At 34.8% G+C, this 19,093-nt stretch overlaps 2 protein-coding genes across 3 annotated transcripts in view; both read right to left on the minus strand.

Moving 5' to 3' along the window:
- The window catches only part of LOC106055968 (uncharacterized), a 23,317-nt gene extending 12,221 nt beyond the window's left edge, over positions 1 to 11,096 (minus strand). The window contains exons 1-7 of the mRNA XM_056006822.1: positions 10,811 to 11,096; positions 9,938 to 10,053; positions 9,418 to 9,544; positions 8,135 to 8,281; positions 7,043 to 7,189; positions 4,708 to 6,212; positions 56 to 165 (exon numbers count right to left, since the gene is read on the minus strand). Of these exons, the coding sequence (XP_055862797.1) occupies positions 56 to 165; positions 4,708 to 6,212; positions 7,043 to 7,189; positions 8,135 to 8,281; positions 9,418 to 9,544; positions 9,938 to 10,053; positions 10,811 to 10,831 (2,173 nt within the window). The 5' untranslated portion in view covers positions 10,832 to 11,096. The remainder of the gene's footprint in view (positions 1 to 55; positions 166 to 4,707; positions 6,213 to 7,042; positions 7,190 to 8,134; positions 8,282 to 9,417; positions 9,545 to 9,937; positions 10,054 to 10,810) is intronic.
- Positions 11,097 to 12,410: 1,314 nt separating this feature from the next.
- Positions 12,411 to 19,093, minus strand: part of LOC106055970 (adhesive plaque matrix protein-like) — a 29,764-nt gene continuing 23,081 nt past the window's right edge. For both annotated transcript variants that reach the window (XM_056006832.1, XM_056006833.1), the window contains exon 4: positions 12,411 to 18,577. In XM_056006832.1, the coding sequence (XP_055862807.1) occupies positions 16,454 to 17,626 (1,173 nt within the window). In that variant the 5' untranslated portion in view covers positions 17,627 to 18,577 and the 3' untranslated portion in view covers positions 12,411 to 16,453. The remainder of the gene's footprint in view (positions 18,578 to 19,093) is intronic.

A 19,093-nucleotide genomic window follows, 5' to 3' on the forward strand; every position in this document is an offset into this window, starting at 1 on the left:
AGATTGCAGTCTAAGGTCTAATACTATAATTCTAAAGGTAGAAATCAGCACTGACCTGTATCAGCATCGGTGGTCAGAATGAAGACATCATCATAACAAGATTGTTGATGTAATGTAGTACTCTCCGTCATAAAAAGTTTATCATTGTCCCATGTCGTCTGCGTGCTACATAAAAAACAATAGAAGAATAAAATGGTGAGAGGTAGGTGGTTTTAGATAATTAAGAGTTCTAATAATGTTTCTTAACAGCGAAAGAGGAGGGGGAGGAGGGGGGGGGGTGAAATGAGACCAAGAACACTTGTGAAAGACTATGTTATTGTTGGGATAGTAAAGAATGTCCATTTCTTGTTCCCTCAGCTCGAGTTCAAACTAAGAAAAAATGTCTCCCTACATTTGACTTGTGAAATTTTTTTCTATTAATTTTTGGAATTTGTTCATTTCTTTCACGAAGTTTCTTTTTTTTTTTTGTGTCTATTTTCTTTTCTTCTATTTGTTTCTTTGACTCTTCAATCTCCTTTTCCAAAGCCAATCTCTTTCAATGTCAACCATTTCATTTTTCTTTTCTCTCTCATTGGTAACCTTTTCATTTTCTTTTTTTTTTCTATATCCATGTTTAGTCTCCATATTTCTTTGAACGCTGCTATCTCACTTTTGTCTTTTCCCGCTACAGGCACTAGGTTTCGAGATCTCAATAGTTGACGAGAGAGAGAGAGAGAGAGAGAGCGAGACTTCTCTTTCCTGAACACCCCCTTCGTTTTTTTTACCAAGAACTACGTGGGTTGTACCTTAACACTAGAAGAGCCTGAGTAGCTTATTATTACAACCCCCTAGAACCATCAATGAATTCTTCTGTCATTAGTTTCACCGTGTTGACAGAACACACAATCGTTTGTCTTTATCTCCATTCCCTTTCGACTTCTCTTTCTTTTCTTATATAGTACTTGCATTACCTACCGGCTAGGCCCGTTGTCCCCAGGCTAGAGATTGTTATTTTGTCATTCACTACATTTTTTTTACTTATAACAATTTAATAATATAGACACTCTCCCAAACACTCCCTTCTGGCCTGAGAATTCTTAATCACATTTTTCTCTCCTCCCCCCCCCCGCCCCCAAAAACATAAAAAAAATAATTTTAGTTTGTTACATCTAATTGGCACATTACATACATATAAGTACTGAGTACTCTTCGACTTTTCAACTTTTTATCGAAATATTTGAAATGCTGTCTGATAATTTAAAAAAAAACATCAATTTTTGAGTCAACTGTTTTTCTTAACTGTACTGGGATCAAGTTATAAATTCCGTTTTTACTTTAATGTAAATCAAATTATTAAAATTAAAATGTGCACAAAAAAAAAACGCTTTTAAAAATGAATAAAAGGTAACTCGCGAGTTCAAATCTGATACTCTACCGATTGACCTCCTCACCGTATGTTATTACATTCAGCTTAAAAAGTAGTGCTTAAAAACGGAAATATAATCCTTTACTTTTCAATATGGCGCTAAAAAGCATATTGGGTCGAAACTGCGAAATAAAAAAAAAATTGTTTTTGGTCAATTTAACCGCTGCGGTTTCGACCATGAAAATATTGTCGTAGACTAAAGGTAGTGGTAGCAGTTGAAATGTCCATATCATTCACAGCTCGAAGTGGGCGAATGAGTGATGTGTGAGTGAGGGTTTTAATAAATACTAGCCGGACATTATCCGCGGCCTGCGGGCCTTAGTTTGTGTATTACTAATCTTTATAAACGAAATAGCTTTTCAACAACCTCAAGACGTCACCCGAAATAGTCTCACGTGACGTTAGGCATACATTTATATTAATGTAAACTGCCTCACACTACAGAAGCAGAAAGAAGAGTGAAAATGCAAAGGCGTCTGTTGATTACATATGCCCAACCTGCGACCGCAGCTGTGTATTGTTACAAATGACAGTGATAGGTAGAGGTCAACGTATGACCCCGGCGAGATAACACAGCGGCGGGTGTTCTCTGGAATGTACATGTATCAACAAAGACAGGATGTGACGTGTCCTTACGTGTTATTTTAGAAGGTAATAGCAATGTCCAGTGACAGATAGAGGTCACAACTTGTGACCCCGGCTAGATGACACTGCAGCCGATGTTTTCTGGAATCTACATGTATAAACAAAGACAGGATGTGACGTTTCCTCACGTGTTATTCCGGAGGATACTAGCCGTGTTTGTGCAACTTTGGACAAGCGATTAGGGACTCTATATAAGCCAGAGAGTTAATGTGAAAGTCAGTCGTATGGAGTCGTGAATGAGTCGTCGGTACTGTTGTCTACTGTGCGAGACAGTAGAAGAGAGATGTGTACGACTCGATGCAAGTTAACTAGGGTAGAGTTAACTGGAGTGGACTACTGTCGTTAAAGTCTATACAGCGAACTACAGTGGACTTGAGCCGTTACAGTCGATACAGTCGATGTAAGACGTGTGCGGCTCTGATTCGGTAGACTTGAGTACGACTTGGTTCAGCTTTGGGAGACCTGGAGCGACACTGGGAAGTGTGTCGTTGGTCTGTTCTGTGGAATACGGCTCGATGCAAGTTGAGAAATGAATTGCAACGAAGTGAAGAGATGAATTGCAACGAAGTATAGCTAACTGTAAACTGACAGATATTGTACAGTCTTCTACGCTACATGTTACAGTAACAAATTGTTAGAGTTAATAGTCATTAAAGTTATATAAAACTGAAAGTTTAGTCGTCAAGTTCTTTGCAGTGTTTTTATTTGTGTGCCTACTAATACATTTAGCCAGAAGATTCAGAAATACGTAACAGTATCAAGGATTTGGCCTCTTTAATCACACAAAAAGTTCCAAAGGGAGAGAGACATGTCCCGAGACGTAAAATGTCACAAATTTTGTTTATTAATTCATGTTAGTGAAGGTAACATTTCATTATGGAACACAAAAATTACAAGGATTTTTTTGTTTGAAGGTCTTAAGTTTGTTTTAGGGCTAATATACATCACTGTTCCAGTTAGTACCCAAGGAACATTTATGTCAAGTTTCAATAAGATTTGTCAAACGGTTTTGATTTCTATTCGGAACATACATACATATATACATACATACATACATACATACATACATACATACATACATACATACATACATACATACATACATACATACATACATACATACATACATACATATGCCTTACTTTCTGCTATATATTATAGATATACTAGCCATATGTTGGCCTCGGCCCACGGGTCTTAATTTGCGTATCACTTTCGATATAGTCACTGTGAGTGCTTTGTAAACAATTAAACGAAATAATAATTTTATAAGTAAAGCGTATGGGTTAGCATGGGTAAATGTAAAAATAGTCTGAATGGAGCTATCAAAATAGCTAATCGACTTAAAATTCAGTTTTTCAAATAAAAACATTTGCTTGTAGGCCTACATATATTTGATTAAATTTTTTAATGAAAAGACTTAATTTTGTATGTTCATTTGTTAAAGTATAAAGTAGATCTTGAGTTAGACATGGATCTAGATCTAGAGTTAAATATTGGTTTAGATTGCATTCATTCTTCGCGTGCGTGAAGGTTTCGCTCTGCGCATGCGTGACCTTTTTTTTAATTAGATTACGCGATTCATGAATGAAACTATTAGAATATATCTCAACACGGCTTTGCAGCTTTAGCGAACGAATGTATGAAAAATGCTTTAGAAAAACAAATTTGAATGTTAATTTGATTAAAATATGAAATGAATGGATTATAATTAGTATGTTCATGTGTTAAAGTGTAAAACTATCTTTGCGAAGAGAAGTTATATCATCATATCATCTTAGAGTTGAATTAGAGTTTTAGAGGAATAGATAGATGTGTAACTTTACGGTATTGTCTTATGTAATAATGTACGTCAGGAATTCTAAATTCGCAGATATAAGGAAAGAATTTATGTAACAATGCTTTAGAAAGACAAATTTAAAGCTTAATTTTATTAAATAATGAAATCAATAGACTATATTTTGTAATTTTCATGTGTCAAAGTAAAAAACTATCTGTGCAAAGTGTAGTTCTTAAAATTATATCTAGATCTAAATCCTTTCAATCTTTTTTCATGTCAACATGGTAAACATGGCCTAGATTTATAAGATACTATACTTTCATAGAGTCGGTCAACTTTTCTTGAGGGTCTGAAGTTTGCTTTATGGCTACATAAACTACTAAGTTAGCACCCAAGGAACATTTCTGCCAAGTTTTATCAAGATTTATCAAACGGTTTTGATTTCTATTCGGCACATACATGCATACGCCTTACATTCTACTTTATAGTATCGATATAGATAGATAGATAAGATTTAAGCACGTATTTGCACCATCGCACATTCACTTTAAACTGCTCATCGACTGTATATAAAACAGTGCATCGGGCCTTTGTCACTTTTAGTTCTCTGTGTATTAAGCAGGAGTGTTGAATGTAAATGCAATCCCAGCTACATTACAATTACTTTAGTTTATTTTTCAGGGCATTTTATGTTCCTGACTTATTGTCGCCAATGGTGTAAAATGTTTATATAAAAACACAATGATTGGTATATCGCGTTAAAACTTTTTTTAAAAATATGCGGTTAGTAAAATTCTATTAGGCCAGATAGTTTATTCGTAGCACATAATAGCATTATTTAAAACTGTTTCTCTAAAGCTTGACTAGCAGATATTACCTGACTGTGTCTATGGAACTACTCTGTCCACTGTCTGAACTGAAGGAACTGGAAGACTTCAAGCTGGGCTGCAGTCGACTGTCCAAATAAAGAAAGCGTGCAGTGGAGTCAGACTTCTGCTGCTTCAATGTGCTTGTCCTCAGAAGGGATCTACTTGGGTCAATGTTGGTAAAAAACTGAGAGACAGACAAACTTAAAGAGTCCTTGTTTCTCTTCATTTCATCAGTTGGTTCAGCAGAAGAACTGGAGTTTAAAATATAATGTGACATCCCTGGGGAGCTAGATTTAAACTGAGTGTAATGCTCACACTGATGTTTTGGACTAACTGACAGTGTGTCTCTACCGTTGTTCTTAGACTTGTGCCTGAAGTGTAGGACATAATTTAAATACATGACTTGGCTCCAACGTTTTTTACACTTGACTTTAGCTTCATCCTTGAAATGAATGTACAGAGTTGAGTCCAATAAGTTACTGGTGTTCACTTGGCAGCCATATGGAGTGGACAAGATGACCAACTGAGAGAGTGTCAGTTGAAACGTGTCACAGAGCAGAGACAAGAGTTGTCGAGCACGCGAGTTGATCTTGTCACAGCCAATAGAATTATCAACAAACACATGAGCTTCTAAGTTCATCTTTTTCTCGTGGTTCTTCTCAAAGATATTCTGAATGCTGGTCAAATACCTCAGCATTTCCACTGGACTCTCTTTATACATAGTAGTGCAAATATAAACTGTGCTTCTAGTTGTCTTGTCAGCACCATCTTTCAAAGCACAACCTGTTTCACATTCTTCATAGTTCATTAATAACAATCTGGTCTGTAGGTACAGGACATTCCAAGAAAACTCATTCATCTTGGAGTACACACGCCTGTTTTTTACATTATGACATTTGAACCCCGCGAAGGCGGGAAAAATAAAAGGAATTAACCAGCAAATGGTAGAAAGACCAATAGCGGTCCATGCATAGACATCGGTAGCAGTAAGTTCCCAGAATGCACCCGTCTCAAAATCATTCCACAGTATGCCAGTTATTACGATGGATAATGGCACTGCCAAAATAAAGGGAATTTTGACTCCAGGGGCAGACAGGCCAACTTTAAATGCAGCCCAGACGTTGAGGGAACAGAGTGCCCCCCCACAACAGCAGCATAAGATAGCAAACCAAATATTATATCGAGCCAACTCAGTGAGTCCCATAAGAACACAGGGCCAGGGATAACTCCTAAACTCATCCAGTTTGAAAATGAGGGAGAAATAGAGTGTCATTGAAATGGCCAACACCTTGATTATAACATAGACTAGATCTGAGATAGAAATACATCTTCCAATAGTATCTGTCTTATGGGACAGTTTCTGTATCCTCGGTAACCAAACTGCAGCCAGTAAAGGTGTGACAATGACCACAATCAAACAACCTTCTTTGGTCAAACTGGAAATAAAAAGTGACAATTTAATGTTTGTACATTTGAACAGAAAGAAAATATTCGTCAAAGTAAAGGTCATTTGAGAAGATTAGGAAATTTGGAAACAGTTTTTAAATTAATAATTTGCCGTTCTGCCCAACATTGAATGTGTACTTAAGATGCGATTAGGAACAGCCAATGAAGCTAATTCACGATACTACCTAGATGGCATACACTCTTCATCGTTGTGGGTCTGATTGCAATGAGCTAGGTTGTGTTGCTTAAGGATAACATGAAAATGTGTTCAACTTTCTATTGTTATTAATTAATAATAAGAAGAATTAAAATGACAGATTGTTTTTTTTTGCGTTCAAAGATTAAAAAAGTGTCTTATGCAGAAACCTATCCATCTTGTCAGAGGCAGAGCCATAGTTTAAGTTTTCTTTACGCTTTAAGGCGTCTATCTTACACTTGGATGGGAGTTTGAGTTTTAAACTCTGCGGTCTTTGTAAATGTTCTCTCCCGTTTAAGACTAGACTGACTCATGAATACGCCTAGGATGTAATTATCTTCCCTTTTAAAGTAACGTCTATCATTTATAAGATAAGATAAGAAAGGTTAATGTAGTTTTAAAAAAATAAGACTTGTGCAAAGAAGAAAGGGTCTGACCCCCCCCCCACACACACACCAGTGTACACCGTTCTCATTTAAGCCGTTGAGAGGGAGCTCTTTTTCGTTTTTGCTGGCCTAGAGTTCCAGGATCAACTTTATCTGACAGTTTCAAGAAGAGTATACAAAGTACACGAGAAGTGATATTACTTTCTTAATCTTCAAATGTATTTCTTGTTTGTATTTTTGAAAGATAATTCTTACATTCAAATAATTCAATATGTTCTACATAATTTTTAAAAAAAAGTAACTTCTACATAATTAAAAAAAAAAAGTAACTTGCTTAAATTGTGACCATTGGCACAGAAGTCCAGCAACTATACTGACCACTATTAGAGCATAGCCAACAGTTAGGATCTGTACACAGTAACACAGCTTGTCCAAGAGTGACAAGGAGAGACGTTTCTTTTTCTGTAAAGACATTGACAAGTGGACAAGTGTTGGCAGAGAGTTGATATACAAGTCATTATTGGTTCAATATTCAGGTCAGGGCCAAAAGTTTGTTTTTTTCTTATCTCTCCGTCTCAAATCAATCTTCTAAAAAATCTACTTTAACTTTTGCTAAGTAAATCAACTCCATTTCATTAAAGGATTTTGTAATACAGTACACTCCCATTGAAAAAGCACACTCCAGTGAAGTCAACTATCGTCCTCAACAAACTGTAAAAATCTTTTCTCTCATTCAATATCTACCTCCTCTTTTCATTCATTTATATACTCTCATTCTTTCATCTTTTAATCTCTTTCTCTTAATCATTCTTTCATCTTTCAATATCTTTCTCTCTCTCTCTCTCTCTCTCTCTCTCTCTCTTAGTCTCTCTCATGCTTTCAATATCTTTCTCTCTTTCTCTCTCCTTCTTTCATCCTTCTCTCTGTCTCTCTCTTACTCTTTCTCTCTTTCATTCGTTCATCTTTCAATCTCTTTCTCTCTCTTTCTCTCTTTCACTCTTTCATCTTTCAATCTCTTTCTCTCTCTTTCTCTCTTTCATTCTTTCATCTTTCAATCTCTTTCTCTCCTTCACTCTTTCATTCTTTCATATTTCAATCTCTTTCTCTCTTTCACTCTTTCATATTTCAATCTATTTCTCTCTTTCACTCTTTCATTCTTTCATATTTCAATCTATTTCTCTCTTTCACTCTTTCATTCTTTCAGTCTATTTCTCTCTTTCATTCTTTCATATTTCAATGTCTTTCTCTTCTCATTCTTTCATCTTTCTCTCTCTCTCTCTTTCTATCTTCTCTCTTTCATTCTTTTTCAATCTCTTTCTCTCTCTCCTTCTTTCATCCTTCTCTCTGTCTCTCTCTTTCTCTCTGTCTCATTCTGAGTATCTGAGAGTGTCGAAGTAAAGCCAGTACTTTCCAATGTCTCCTGAGGTCCAGGCTAAGAACCAGTGCAAGGGCTGCTGACGGTAATGTCAGTAAGACAGGCTCTGGCACTGAATGTGCTACTTCACAAGCAAACACAGTGGTACACACTCCCTCCAGTAGAGCTGAGACAACCCCCTAGGATAGACAAGAAATACAAATACAATCTGAAACTAATTACGTCCCCTTATTTACCTTTTAGAAGGTCTCGATCAGGACATTTTTTTACAAATCTTATAATTAACTCACTCTCTGTCTGTCTGTCTGTCTGTCTGTCTAGTCAAAAGTTTGTACATGTTATTTCTCCGACAACCGATCTCGGATCAAGCTGAAATTTTGCACTATTATTTCTTTTACCTGACAACACAAGAATCAATAATAATAAAAAGCTTAACCAATTAGTTAATTAACTATTGGTAATTACTCTTGTGTTTGGTATCGCAAACAAGGGAAAGAAATTGTCTTGACTGAAGTCGTGGTATGAGCTGAATTAGTCCCCTTTAAAGATTGTCTTCTGAGGCTTAGTGAACACAGCATGAAATAGAAACAATAGATAACAATACAATCATCCATGTTCATAGACTCTTCGCTAGCAGAGTGGTTACCGCGTTTTTTGTCATATATCTTCTATTAAAAAAAATAATTATGATTAATTGATCCAATAATTGGTTTATTCTTTTATTGATTCAAGTGTTGTGCAAAGTTTCAACTTGATCCGAGAATGAATTTGGGAGAAATAACGTGTCCAAACATTTGTAACAGGAAGACAGACAGAACGAGTGAGTTTGTAACTATAAAAGAACTTGATCGTCTGGCTGTCAGTGGGATTGTGGTCAACGGGAATCCAAACATCGAGGATACATTCAAATGTTGTTGTTGTTTTACTTTAGACAAATTCATGTTTCTGTATTCTATGTGATGGGCAAAGAGAAACCATGAGTTTGTATTACTTTCTATTTCAATGTGTTTGTCTTGATCTCAACTTTTGTTTTCTCTAGAGAAACAGTACTGTATAGTTTTGTCTACTTCTAGAGACAATGATGTATAGTTTTGTCTACTTCTAGAGACAATGATGTATAGTTTTGTCTACTTCTAGAGACAATGTTGTATAGTTTTGTCTACTTCTAGAGACAATGATGTATAGTTTTGTCTACTTCTAGAGACAATGTTGTATAGTTTTGTCTACTTCTAGAAACAATGCAATGTAGTTTTTTCTACTAGAGACAATGTTGCATAGTTGTGTCTACTTATAGAAACAATACTTGTCTACTCACCAGAACAAAGTGGACTACATTGGAATCATGAAGACTGTAAGCTGAACTTAGTATCGGAGTTTTCCAAAGCAGATACAGAAAGTTGACAATGTGTGGTCCAGATAACAGTAGGAGTAGAATGAGATACCTAGAGAAGCAATTGTCAATGAAGTCTATACCTGCTTGCAATCTTTTATGAAGATGTTTCGGCAATGTTTTTGGTTTCAATACAAAGTTTACAAGAAAAAGGAAGACAGTTTTGACGTTCTTTAAAAAAAATCCGAGTACAATGTATTAAGTCGTATGTTTTTTCTTCCCCTGAACTTTGCTCTATAACTTGCTTGGAAGGGAAATTAAGTCAAAATTTTATTTACACTTTTTGTATAATCGTATGAAAGCCTGATTTTTGGTCGAAAATGTAGGTCAAAGTTAGGTCAAAGTTAGGTTTTCTGGTCTACTCATAAATCTGCAAATTACTTAATTTTTGTCCTCAAAAGCAATAACTTTTTTTTCGTCCCTGACATCAACAGATTGTACTCACCAAGTTGCAGGGTGGATCTGTTCGTATTTGTAGAGACGTAGTAACCATAGTAACGAGACATGTGATGTTACCATGAAGCTCGTTGTACCTAATGTGAACCAGGCCGACATGGAAGTCTGAAAACAAAAGTTGTTTCGTCACAGCAGACTTTTTAGCAAAAATAGTACCAGTACTGACACGCATACACTAACACACACATATATATATATATATATATATATATGTATGTTCCAATAGAAATAGTTGTACTATATCATACCCCAGATATCCCTTTCTTTCTTACCCCCCCCCCCCTCAATTTCCCAACTGGTCCAGACAAGTGATAGAATCATAGCGTATTGAGAAAGCTAAAAGCATGAAATAGCGCCCAAAACAATTGGTCAAAATACTTCTATAAGCACATTTTTATTGTTGTTGGTCTAGATCTATTACAAATGTAATGACATGATCTAAACTAATTGGTACAATTACACTTTGTATTACATTTTGTTAAAAGTATTTTAAAATGTTTTTCTTGTTTGCAACTTCAAATCTGTTAACTAGCAACTGAACAAGTAGTGCTTCAGCTAAAGTTGTAAGGATAAGTTATTATTGTAATAGGCTGGCTTAGAGTAACTGTGTTGATGGCCCAGTGGCCAACATGTAGGCTTTATTATAGGCTATCAATTCTTTACTCTATATGCTGGCAAACAAACTTGGTATTGAGATAGTGCTGCCGAGAATCAGCAGTGGACAGGCACACTGAACTAAAACCACGGGTTTGGATTTTGAGAGCTATTACAGAACAAAATATCTGTCGTGTTTTTACTCATGGTTAAAACAGAAGTACGTACACATACTCCATAACACTATTAATATAGATCCAATACTTACCAGCCATGATAGGTGTCCCATGATCAATTCGTTAGACTCGACTGCTAAAGAGAGGAGGAGAAATTCATAAGACAGCCTTGCGACTTCCAATAGAAATAGTTGTACACTTCAAGTTTGACTTTTGTATTGAGACCAACCTTCTCTAAAGTGAAATGTTTTTCCGTCTATTTTGTTTCAAATGTGAATATATGTATCCTTCTGGTGAATGCGGAAAATAAATAGACTCTCTTGAAATGTAACCCGATTGACCTGTCTAAGAATGACCTGTCCAGATCAGCTACTAACTTATAGCAAGTTGAAGAGAAAACTGTTTGTTCAGCTGTCGTGAAACTAAGCTGATGTTTCGGTCATCAGTCAGCCGCGTGGACTAAGTGGACACTTCTTAAATAGTTGCTGTAAACAATGGATTTACTGGAGATGAATTCTACATTGATCGATCGCAGTTAAAAGTTTCGATCAAGTATTTACTTGAGTTGAATTCTACATTGATCGATCGCAGTTAAAAGTTTCGATCAAGTATTTACTTGAGTTGAATTCTACATTGATCGATCGCAGTTAAAAGTTTCGATCAAGTATTTACTTGAGTTGAATTCTACATTGATCGATCGCAGTTAAAAGTTTCGATCAAGTATTTACTTGAGTTGAATTCTACATTGATCGATCGCAGTTAAAAGTTTCGATCAAGTATTTACTGGAGTTGAATTCTACATTGATCGATCGCAGTTAAAAGTTTCGATCAAGTATTTACTGGAGTTGAATTCTACATTGATCGATCGCAGTTAAAAGTTTTGATCAAGTATTTACTGGAGTTGAATTCTACATTGATCGATCGCAGTTAAAAGTTTCGATCAAGTATTTACTTGAGTTGAATTCTACATTGATCGATCGCAGTTAAAAGTTTCGATCAAGTATTTACTGGAGTTGAATTCTACATTGATCGATCGCAGTTAAAAGTTTTGATCAAGTATTTACTGGAGTTGAATTCTACATTGATCGATCGCAGTTAAAAGTTTCGATCAAGTATTTACTTGAGTTGAATTCTACATTGATCGATCGCAGTTAAAAGTTTCGATCAAGTATTTACTGGAGTTGAATTCTACATTGATCGATCGCAGTTAAAAGTTTCGATCAAGTATTTACTTGAGTTGAATTCTACATTGATCGATCGCAGTTAAAAGTTTTGATCAAGTATTTACTGGAGTTGAATTCTACATTGATCGATCGCAGTTAAAAGTTTTGATCAAGTATTTACTGGAGTTGAATTCTACATTGATCGATCGCAGTTAAAAGTTTCGATCAAGTATTTACTGGAGTTGAATTCTACATTGATCGATCGCAGTTAAAAGTTTCGATCAAGTATTTACTGGAGTTGAATTGTACTTTGATCAACCGCAGTTAAAAGTTTCGATCAAGTATTTACTGGAGTTGAATTGTACTTTGATCAACCGCAGTTGAAAGTTTCGATCAAGTATTTATGTAATTGTTAAACTAATCAATCATTTCGTTACCTTATTAAACGTTATTAATTATTGAGTTTTCGTTAAATATAAAAAAAACAAATAAAAAAAAACAAAGGCAAGTGAAAACAAGAAACTGTAGTGACAAGTTTTATTTCAACATGAAATTCAATATTTCAAATATTTTTTCTTGTCTGTCTGTTTGACCAGTTCGCACAGATAATAAGCACGTATACAATTATAACTTTAACTAATTAAGTAATTATTAATTAATATTTTTGACAACAAATTTCAACAAATAGTAATGCAAGAAAAACTCCACAATGAAAAACATAACAAATAGATTTTTCAATAAAAGTATTATACATTGTCACTGCTAGACGTGACAAGCACTTAAGTACTGCACATTGTCACTGCTAGACGTGACAAGCACTTAAGTACTGCACATTGTCACTGCTAGACGTGACATGCACTAAAGTACTGCACATAGTCACTGCTAGACGTGGTACAGACTAAAGTACCATACATTTTCTTGTATAAAGACAACAGTAAATGACATCCAAGACGTGAAATAAAATAAAAACAAGATTACAGCCCCCTTCGGATCCGCCTATTCGAAAGGAATATTCAAGACGTGATTTTATTTTGATTGTCAAAAGTAATAATGTTTCAAATATTTATTTGCCGTTGTAAATTTTTTTTTTCTGTCTTACATGTTTCGGATGTTTTTTCAAAATTAAAGATAATTAACTTCCTTGTCCAAACCTCCCGCTGGACGACGGGGGATGGCAGCAAGCTGGATATGAACCCGGGACCGTCGAGATAATCAGTCCAGCACGCTAACCGCACGACCAGGTAACTAACTGGTAAAAAAACTAAAAACAAAATAGATTAGTTTTAGTATATTAGGCTATAACATTGCAAGATTGCAATATTGATCTAGACGTTTGGAAATCAAAATCTAAACTTTAATTCTAGAAATTGAAATTCTATATCTTGATCTAGTCTATATCATTTTAAACTAGACCTAGGATGATTTTAATTACAATAAAAATATATATCTAGTTTAAAAAATCTAGATATACTGTAAAAAAATCTAGATATACTGTAAAAAAATCTAGATTTAGTTTTAAAAATCTAGATAAGATCTTAATTTAGCTATTATGTCTTTTTAAAAGACGAGTCAGATAACGAGGTTTTATAAATATTACTATACCGAGTTGATTTAGCATTTCATTCAAAGAAATTATTCCATATGACGTCTAAGGAAAAAAAAAACACTACGTCACACGGCCTAGTTAGACAAAAGATGCCTTCATCTATACGAGCCAGTTATCGAGTGTTCATAGACATTGGTGCACCGAGTGAGTTTTTTTAGCATTTCATTTAAAGAATTAATTCCACACGACGTCAAAGGAAAAAAAATCCACTACGTCACACGGCCTAGTTAGACTTAAAAAGTACCAAAAACTGTCATTATTAACACGAGATATTTAACGACATTGGTGCACGGAGTTCTAATAGAATTAATTTAAAGAGGATTAAAGCCGCATTTTTTTTGTGCGTTTTGTCTTTCTGTCATGTTAATATAAAAAAAACAACTAAAAATTATTGAAAATTTGATTAACCTTTAATTTTCGATTCGAAACATCGCAATAGTTTTCAGTATAATAGATTGTTCCGGATGTTTCTATAAAAGAGAATTCCAGATAAATGTTATACCGTTAATTAAGTTTTTGGGGTGGCCTTGTGGAGAGATTTTCACACCATACTTTGGTGTTTACAAGTTGTTTTCCTTAAAAATAGGAACATAATATTAACGATAATTAGATTTTGTAACGTTTTAGCTAGAAAATTAAATAAACTGTAAGAGAGAAGTGAGATTTTACATAACAATAGAGTTAAAATATTTTTCATAAAAAATCCGGAACATTTTTTCGTAAATGCGAAGATTATTTGTGTTATTAATTAGAAGGGAGATTTCAAACAGTTATTTGGCGTTAGTAGATTTTTCATATAAAATTCGGAAATTTTTAGCGACGATTTGTAAGAAAATGTAAGTAATGTAGGTCGTTTTCTTTTCAAAACAAATCCGGAACATTCTTTATTGATTAAAAAAACTTTTGTTATGCTTCAGCAAGAAAATTAAATGTAAAATAAGTCTTAAATGTAATTTTCAGTAATCATTTCTAGTAAATTACTTTCTTTATTTAAAATCCTGAACAACCTATTGTCGACATTTTTGAAATTTGTTTAAAGATGAAAATACGGAACTAATATATATCGATAATTAAACTATGGTAACTTATTTGTCAAAGAATATTAGTGTAATATTAGTAAATTATGCGATTTCAAACAATCATTTGCCATAATTCATTTTTTTATAAAACAATATCCAGAACATTTTTACTGTCAATCAGTATAGAGATTTTGATTTAGCATTTATATGCTATAACATATTATTGATAATGTGTTTTTGCAACGTTTAAGCATGGAAATTAAATGTAATATAGGTTAGAAGAGCAAAACAAACATTCGTTGGCATTGATAAGTTTTTCACAAAAACATCCGGAACAATCAATTATAGATACTTAAAACTATTGAGATGTTACGGGAGAAACATTAAAGGGTAAATCAGATTTTCAATAGCTTATAGAGTTGTTGTTTTTTTTTATTTAAACGTGACGGACAGACCGACCAACCGACAAAACGCACACAAATAAGCCTCTTTTATTCTGATGGGGGCATTAAACAAAAAATAAATAAAATCTGATTATGCTTAAAATTTTGAAGGAACTGATAGTACCATGTCTTGCAGATGCTTGTCACGCTACTGCATGAAAGTCGCTGCATAAAAGGTCCATTTTAAAAAATGTGCGGGATATCTACATACAAAGTGCATTTTTAGCCTTTATAAACAAACATAAATGTTATCTTTTAATTTTATTTTAGCAGCTAGTTGGCCAGAAAAAACACCTTTAACTAATATTTATATTTGTTGTGAACAATTCTAATACATTTTAAAAATATATTTGACTTAGTGATACTGCAGATAGATATATATATATATACAATTGTTCTTTGTTAACATTGCCTGCCTTACATTTACGTAATTGTTTTAGAATTGGTGTATTTTTATGAACAAATTGCTTGCATAATTAATTTTATAAATTAAACGGTTCGCTTTTAGAAAACCAAAAGTAGCCGTTGCAACTAAGCTTTTCAGCAGCATCGCATGGTGAAAAAATATTTTTCATTTCTCTCTAGTTTTCGAGATCTGAGTTTGACAGACGGAAAGACGGACATTTTGTACAAACCTAAAAAGCGGCTTTTCCATTTACGGGGGCCGCTAAAAATGAAATAAAAGTGTGACATCTAGATGTGAAATAGAATAAAATACTGCACAATGTCACAATTTATATACAAAGCAGTGTCACGTCAAGATGCGACAAAATAGTGCCGAGACATAGACAAAGCAGTGGTCTCATTAAGACGTGACAAAAAGAACCGTACTACAACAATAGCAATTTCATTTTTAAATTTTAGTTTGTGCACGTGCGTGTAAATGTATGTAGGTGTATGTGTGAATTAAATATATGTGTTAGTCTATTCATGTGCTAACTAAGTTTGCTTAGCCATTCGAAAAACTGCACTCATTCTAAATCTTCGGATACGAAGACATTGCCATTAGTATTAATTGGTAAGTAGTGGTTATTGTGCTACTGTGGCAAGAGTTTGTTTTGTTTTTTTTGAGTTTTTGTTTGTATTTGAGAGATACATTTTTGTGGTGTATGTGTTATTGAATAAATATTTAATTAATAAATAGCTGTATGTGTGTGTGTGTGTTTATGTTGATAAGTGTTTCGTGCCTGTCTGTCTGTGTTCATTAAATTAAGCTCCATGTTTGTGGATGTGTGTTTGTGAATGTTTATGTCTAGAATGTGCTTATCTACAGATGGTATTAAATAGGCTGCATATTGACAACTACATGTATGTGTAGGGCCAACAAATGTGTTAAATAAGTGTTTATGTGTTTGTTAAAAAGATGTCTGTGTATCAAAGAATCTGTCATGTATGTGTGTGTTGCGTTTTTCTGTCAGTCTTTAACATTTTTAACAAAGTAACAAACGATTTTTACAATTATAAAAATAATATTTTTTTAAGATGTATCGTGTAAAACGTTTAATTAGTAATAAAAAAGAAACGATGTTGGGTATATTGTCTGGAAGTTACACGATGTTGGGTATATTGTCTGGAAGTTACACGATGTTGGGTACATTGTCTGGAAGTTACACGATGTTGGGTATATTGTCTGGAAGTTACACGATGTTGGGTATATTGTCTGGAAGTTACACGATGTTGGGTACATTGTCTGGAAGTTACACGATGTTGGGTATATTGTCTGGAAGTTACACGATGTTGGGTATATTGTCTGGAAGTTACACGGTGTTGGGTACATTGTCTGGAAGTTACACGATGTTGGGTATATTGTCTGGAAGTTACACGGTGTTGGGTATATTGTCTGGAAGTTACACGGTGTTGGGTACATTGTCTGGAAGTTACACGGTGTTGGGTACATTGTCTGGAAGTTACACGGTGTTGGGTATATTGTCTGGAGGTTACACGATGTTGGGTATATTGTCTGGAAGTTACACGGTGTTGGGTACATTGTCTGGAAGTTACACGATGTTGGGTATATTGTCTGGAAGTTACACGGTGTTGGGTATATTGTCTGGAAGTTACATGATGTTGGGTATATTGTCTGGAAGTTACATGATGTTGGGTATATTGTCTGGAAGTTACATGATGTTGGGTATATTGTCTGGAAGTTACATGATGTTGGGTATATTGTCTGGAAGTTACACGGTGTTGGGTATATTGTCTGGAAGTTACATGATGTTGGGTATATTGTCTGGAAGTTACACGGTGTTGGGTACATTGTCTGGAAGTTACACGGTGTTGGGTATATTGTCTGGAAGTTACACGGTGTTGGGTATATTGTCTGGAAGTTACACGGTGTTGGGTATATTGTCTGGAAGTTACACGGTGTTGGGTACATTGTCTGGAAGTTACACGGTGTTGGGTATATTGTCTGGAAGTTACATGATGTTGGGTATATTGTCTGGAAGTTACATGATGTTGGGTACATTGTCTGGAAGTTACACGGTGTTGGGTACATTGTCTGGAAGTTACACGATGTTGGGTATATTGTCTGGAAGTTACACGATGTTGGGTATATTGTCTGGAAGTTACACGGTGTTGGGTATATTGTCTGGAAGTTACACGGTGTTGGGTATATTGTCTGGAAGTTACATGGTGTTGGGTACATTGTCTGGAAGTTACACGGTGTTGGGTACATTGTCTGGAAGTTACACGGTGTTGGGTATATTGTCTGGAAGTTACACGATGTTGGGTATATTGTCTGGAAGTTACACGGTGTTGGGTATATTGTCTGGAAGTTACACCAAAAGAACAAAAGCAAGTGCGAACTAGAGCGTAGATAGCTCAAAACAGTTTGGGGTTTTGTTTTGAAATGAGTCCATCGACTAAATGATTTACTACTTTAGTTTTCGTCAAATAAATAAAAGGCTTGATAAAGATAAAGAGGAGTAATGATAAAGAGTAGAGTAAGAAACAAAAACGAGAGCAATAGTCTCCAAAGTATCAGACTTTCATTGAAAATGTGCAACTTTTATCAAAACTTTCATGTTCAAAGTTATCGCCACGATGACATAACTACAATGTAACAAAACCACTTTTTTTATTTGGTATCTGTTCTGTGGCCATATATAACGTTATATTTACGGTCAACACAATCCACATTATGGCCTCTACAGAAGCTTTGACATTGATGTTATCACTGGTCTGACCAAATCCTAACATGACCAGGTTTAGAGCAAAGTCTCACAGCACAGATCCTCACGGTCAGGACACGCGTGGTGGGGAAGAACCTTCACCGCAGGGTCAAAGGAACAAAAGCCGCCTTTGATACATCTTCTGTTTGGAAAATCTGGAATCAAACATTTAGGAGAATCCAAGGCCACGCTTCCATGAGCTGCCACAGGAGGCATTATCTGGGGAGATACTGAGGGCCTTACAACCTGTGGTCTTGCTGTGGTGGTGGCTGGTCTGCGTGGCTCATAGCTGTCTGTAACATGCGGAACCAGTGGTAGAGTTTCCGGGATGGAAAGAAGAGATGAGCAGCAGTGCATATTTTGACCACAAAGTCCATAAGGCACCTCAAGTTCAGGACAAGACGAATTTTTGGCAATGCAGTAGTGATTTTCTGGTTGGTCATAACCTTGGCAAGCTGAAAATACACATGATATGTTTTACTCGAAAAATAATTTACAAGTTGGGAGATTTCGTTTTAATTTTTTTTTTTTTTAATTTGCGAGATACAATCTTTCATTTCTACTAGTTTTACATTATGAGATATATTTTTCAAACAGTTTAATTGTAACCAAATGAAAAAAAAATGCGAAATTCTTTCATTTTCATTGAAGCCCTGTTACAAAAGTATATATATATATATATATATATATATATATATATATATATATATATATATATATATATATATATATATATATATATATATATATATATATATATATATAATTCTCTTCATGGCTCAACCATGCCTGACACCACAATATGTCATGGAAAGATAACTCTATTATTTCTGCAAGTCGCACTAGAGTTACCCCAAATAACTTTTGCGGCGTAAAAAAAAAGGGGGGGGGGGAATATCTTCTCTGTATTCATTCGTTACTAAATAGCAGGGCCGGACATAACCATTGCGGCGCCCTATGCGAAACTGATC

This window comes from Biomphalaria glabrata, chromosome 12 (genome assembly GCF_947242115.1).
Source record: "Biomphalaria glabrata chromosome 12, xgBioGlab47.1, whole genome shotgun sequence".
Lineage (NCBI taxonomy): Eukaryota > Metazoa > Mollusca > Gastropoda > Planorbidae > Biomphalaria > Biomphalaria glabrata.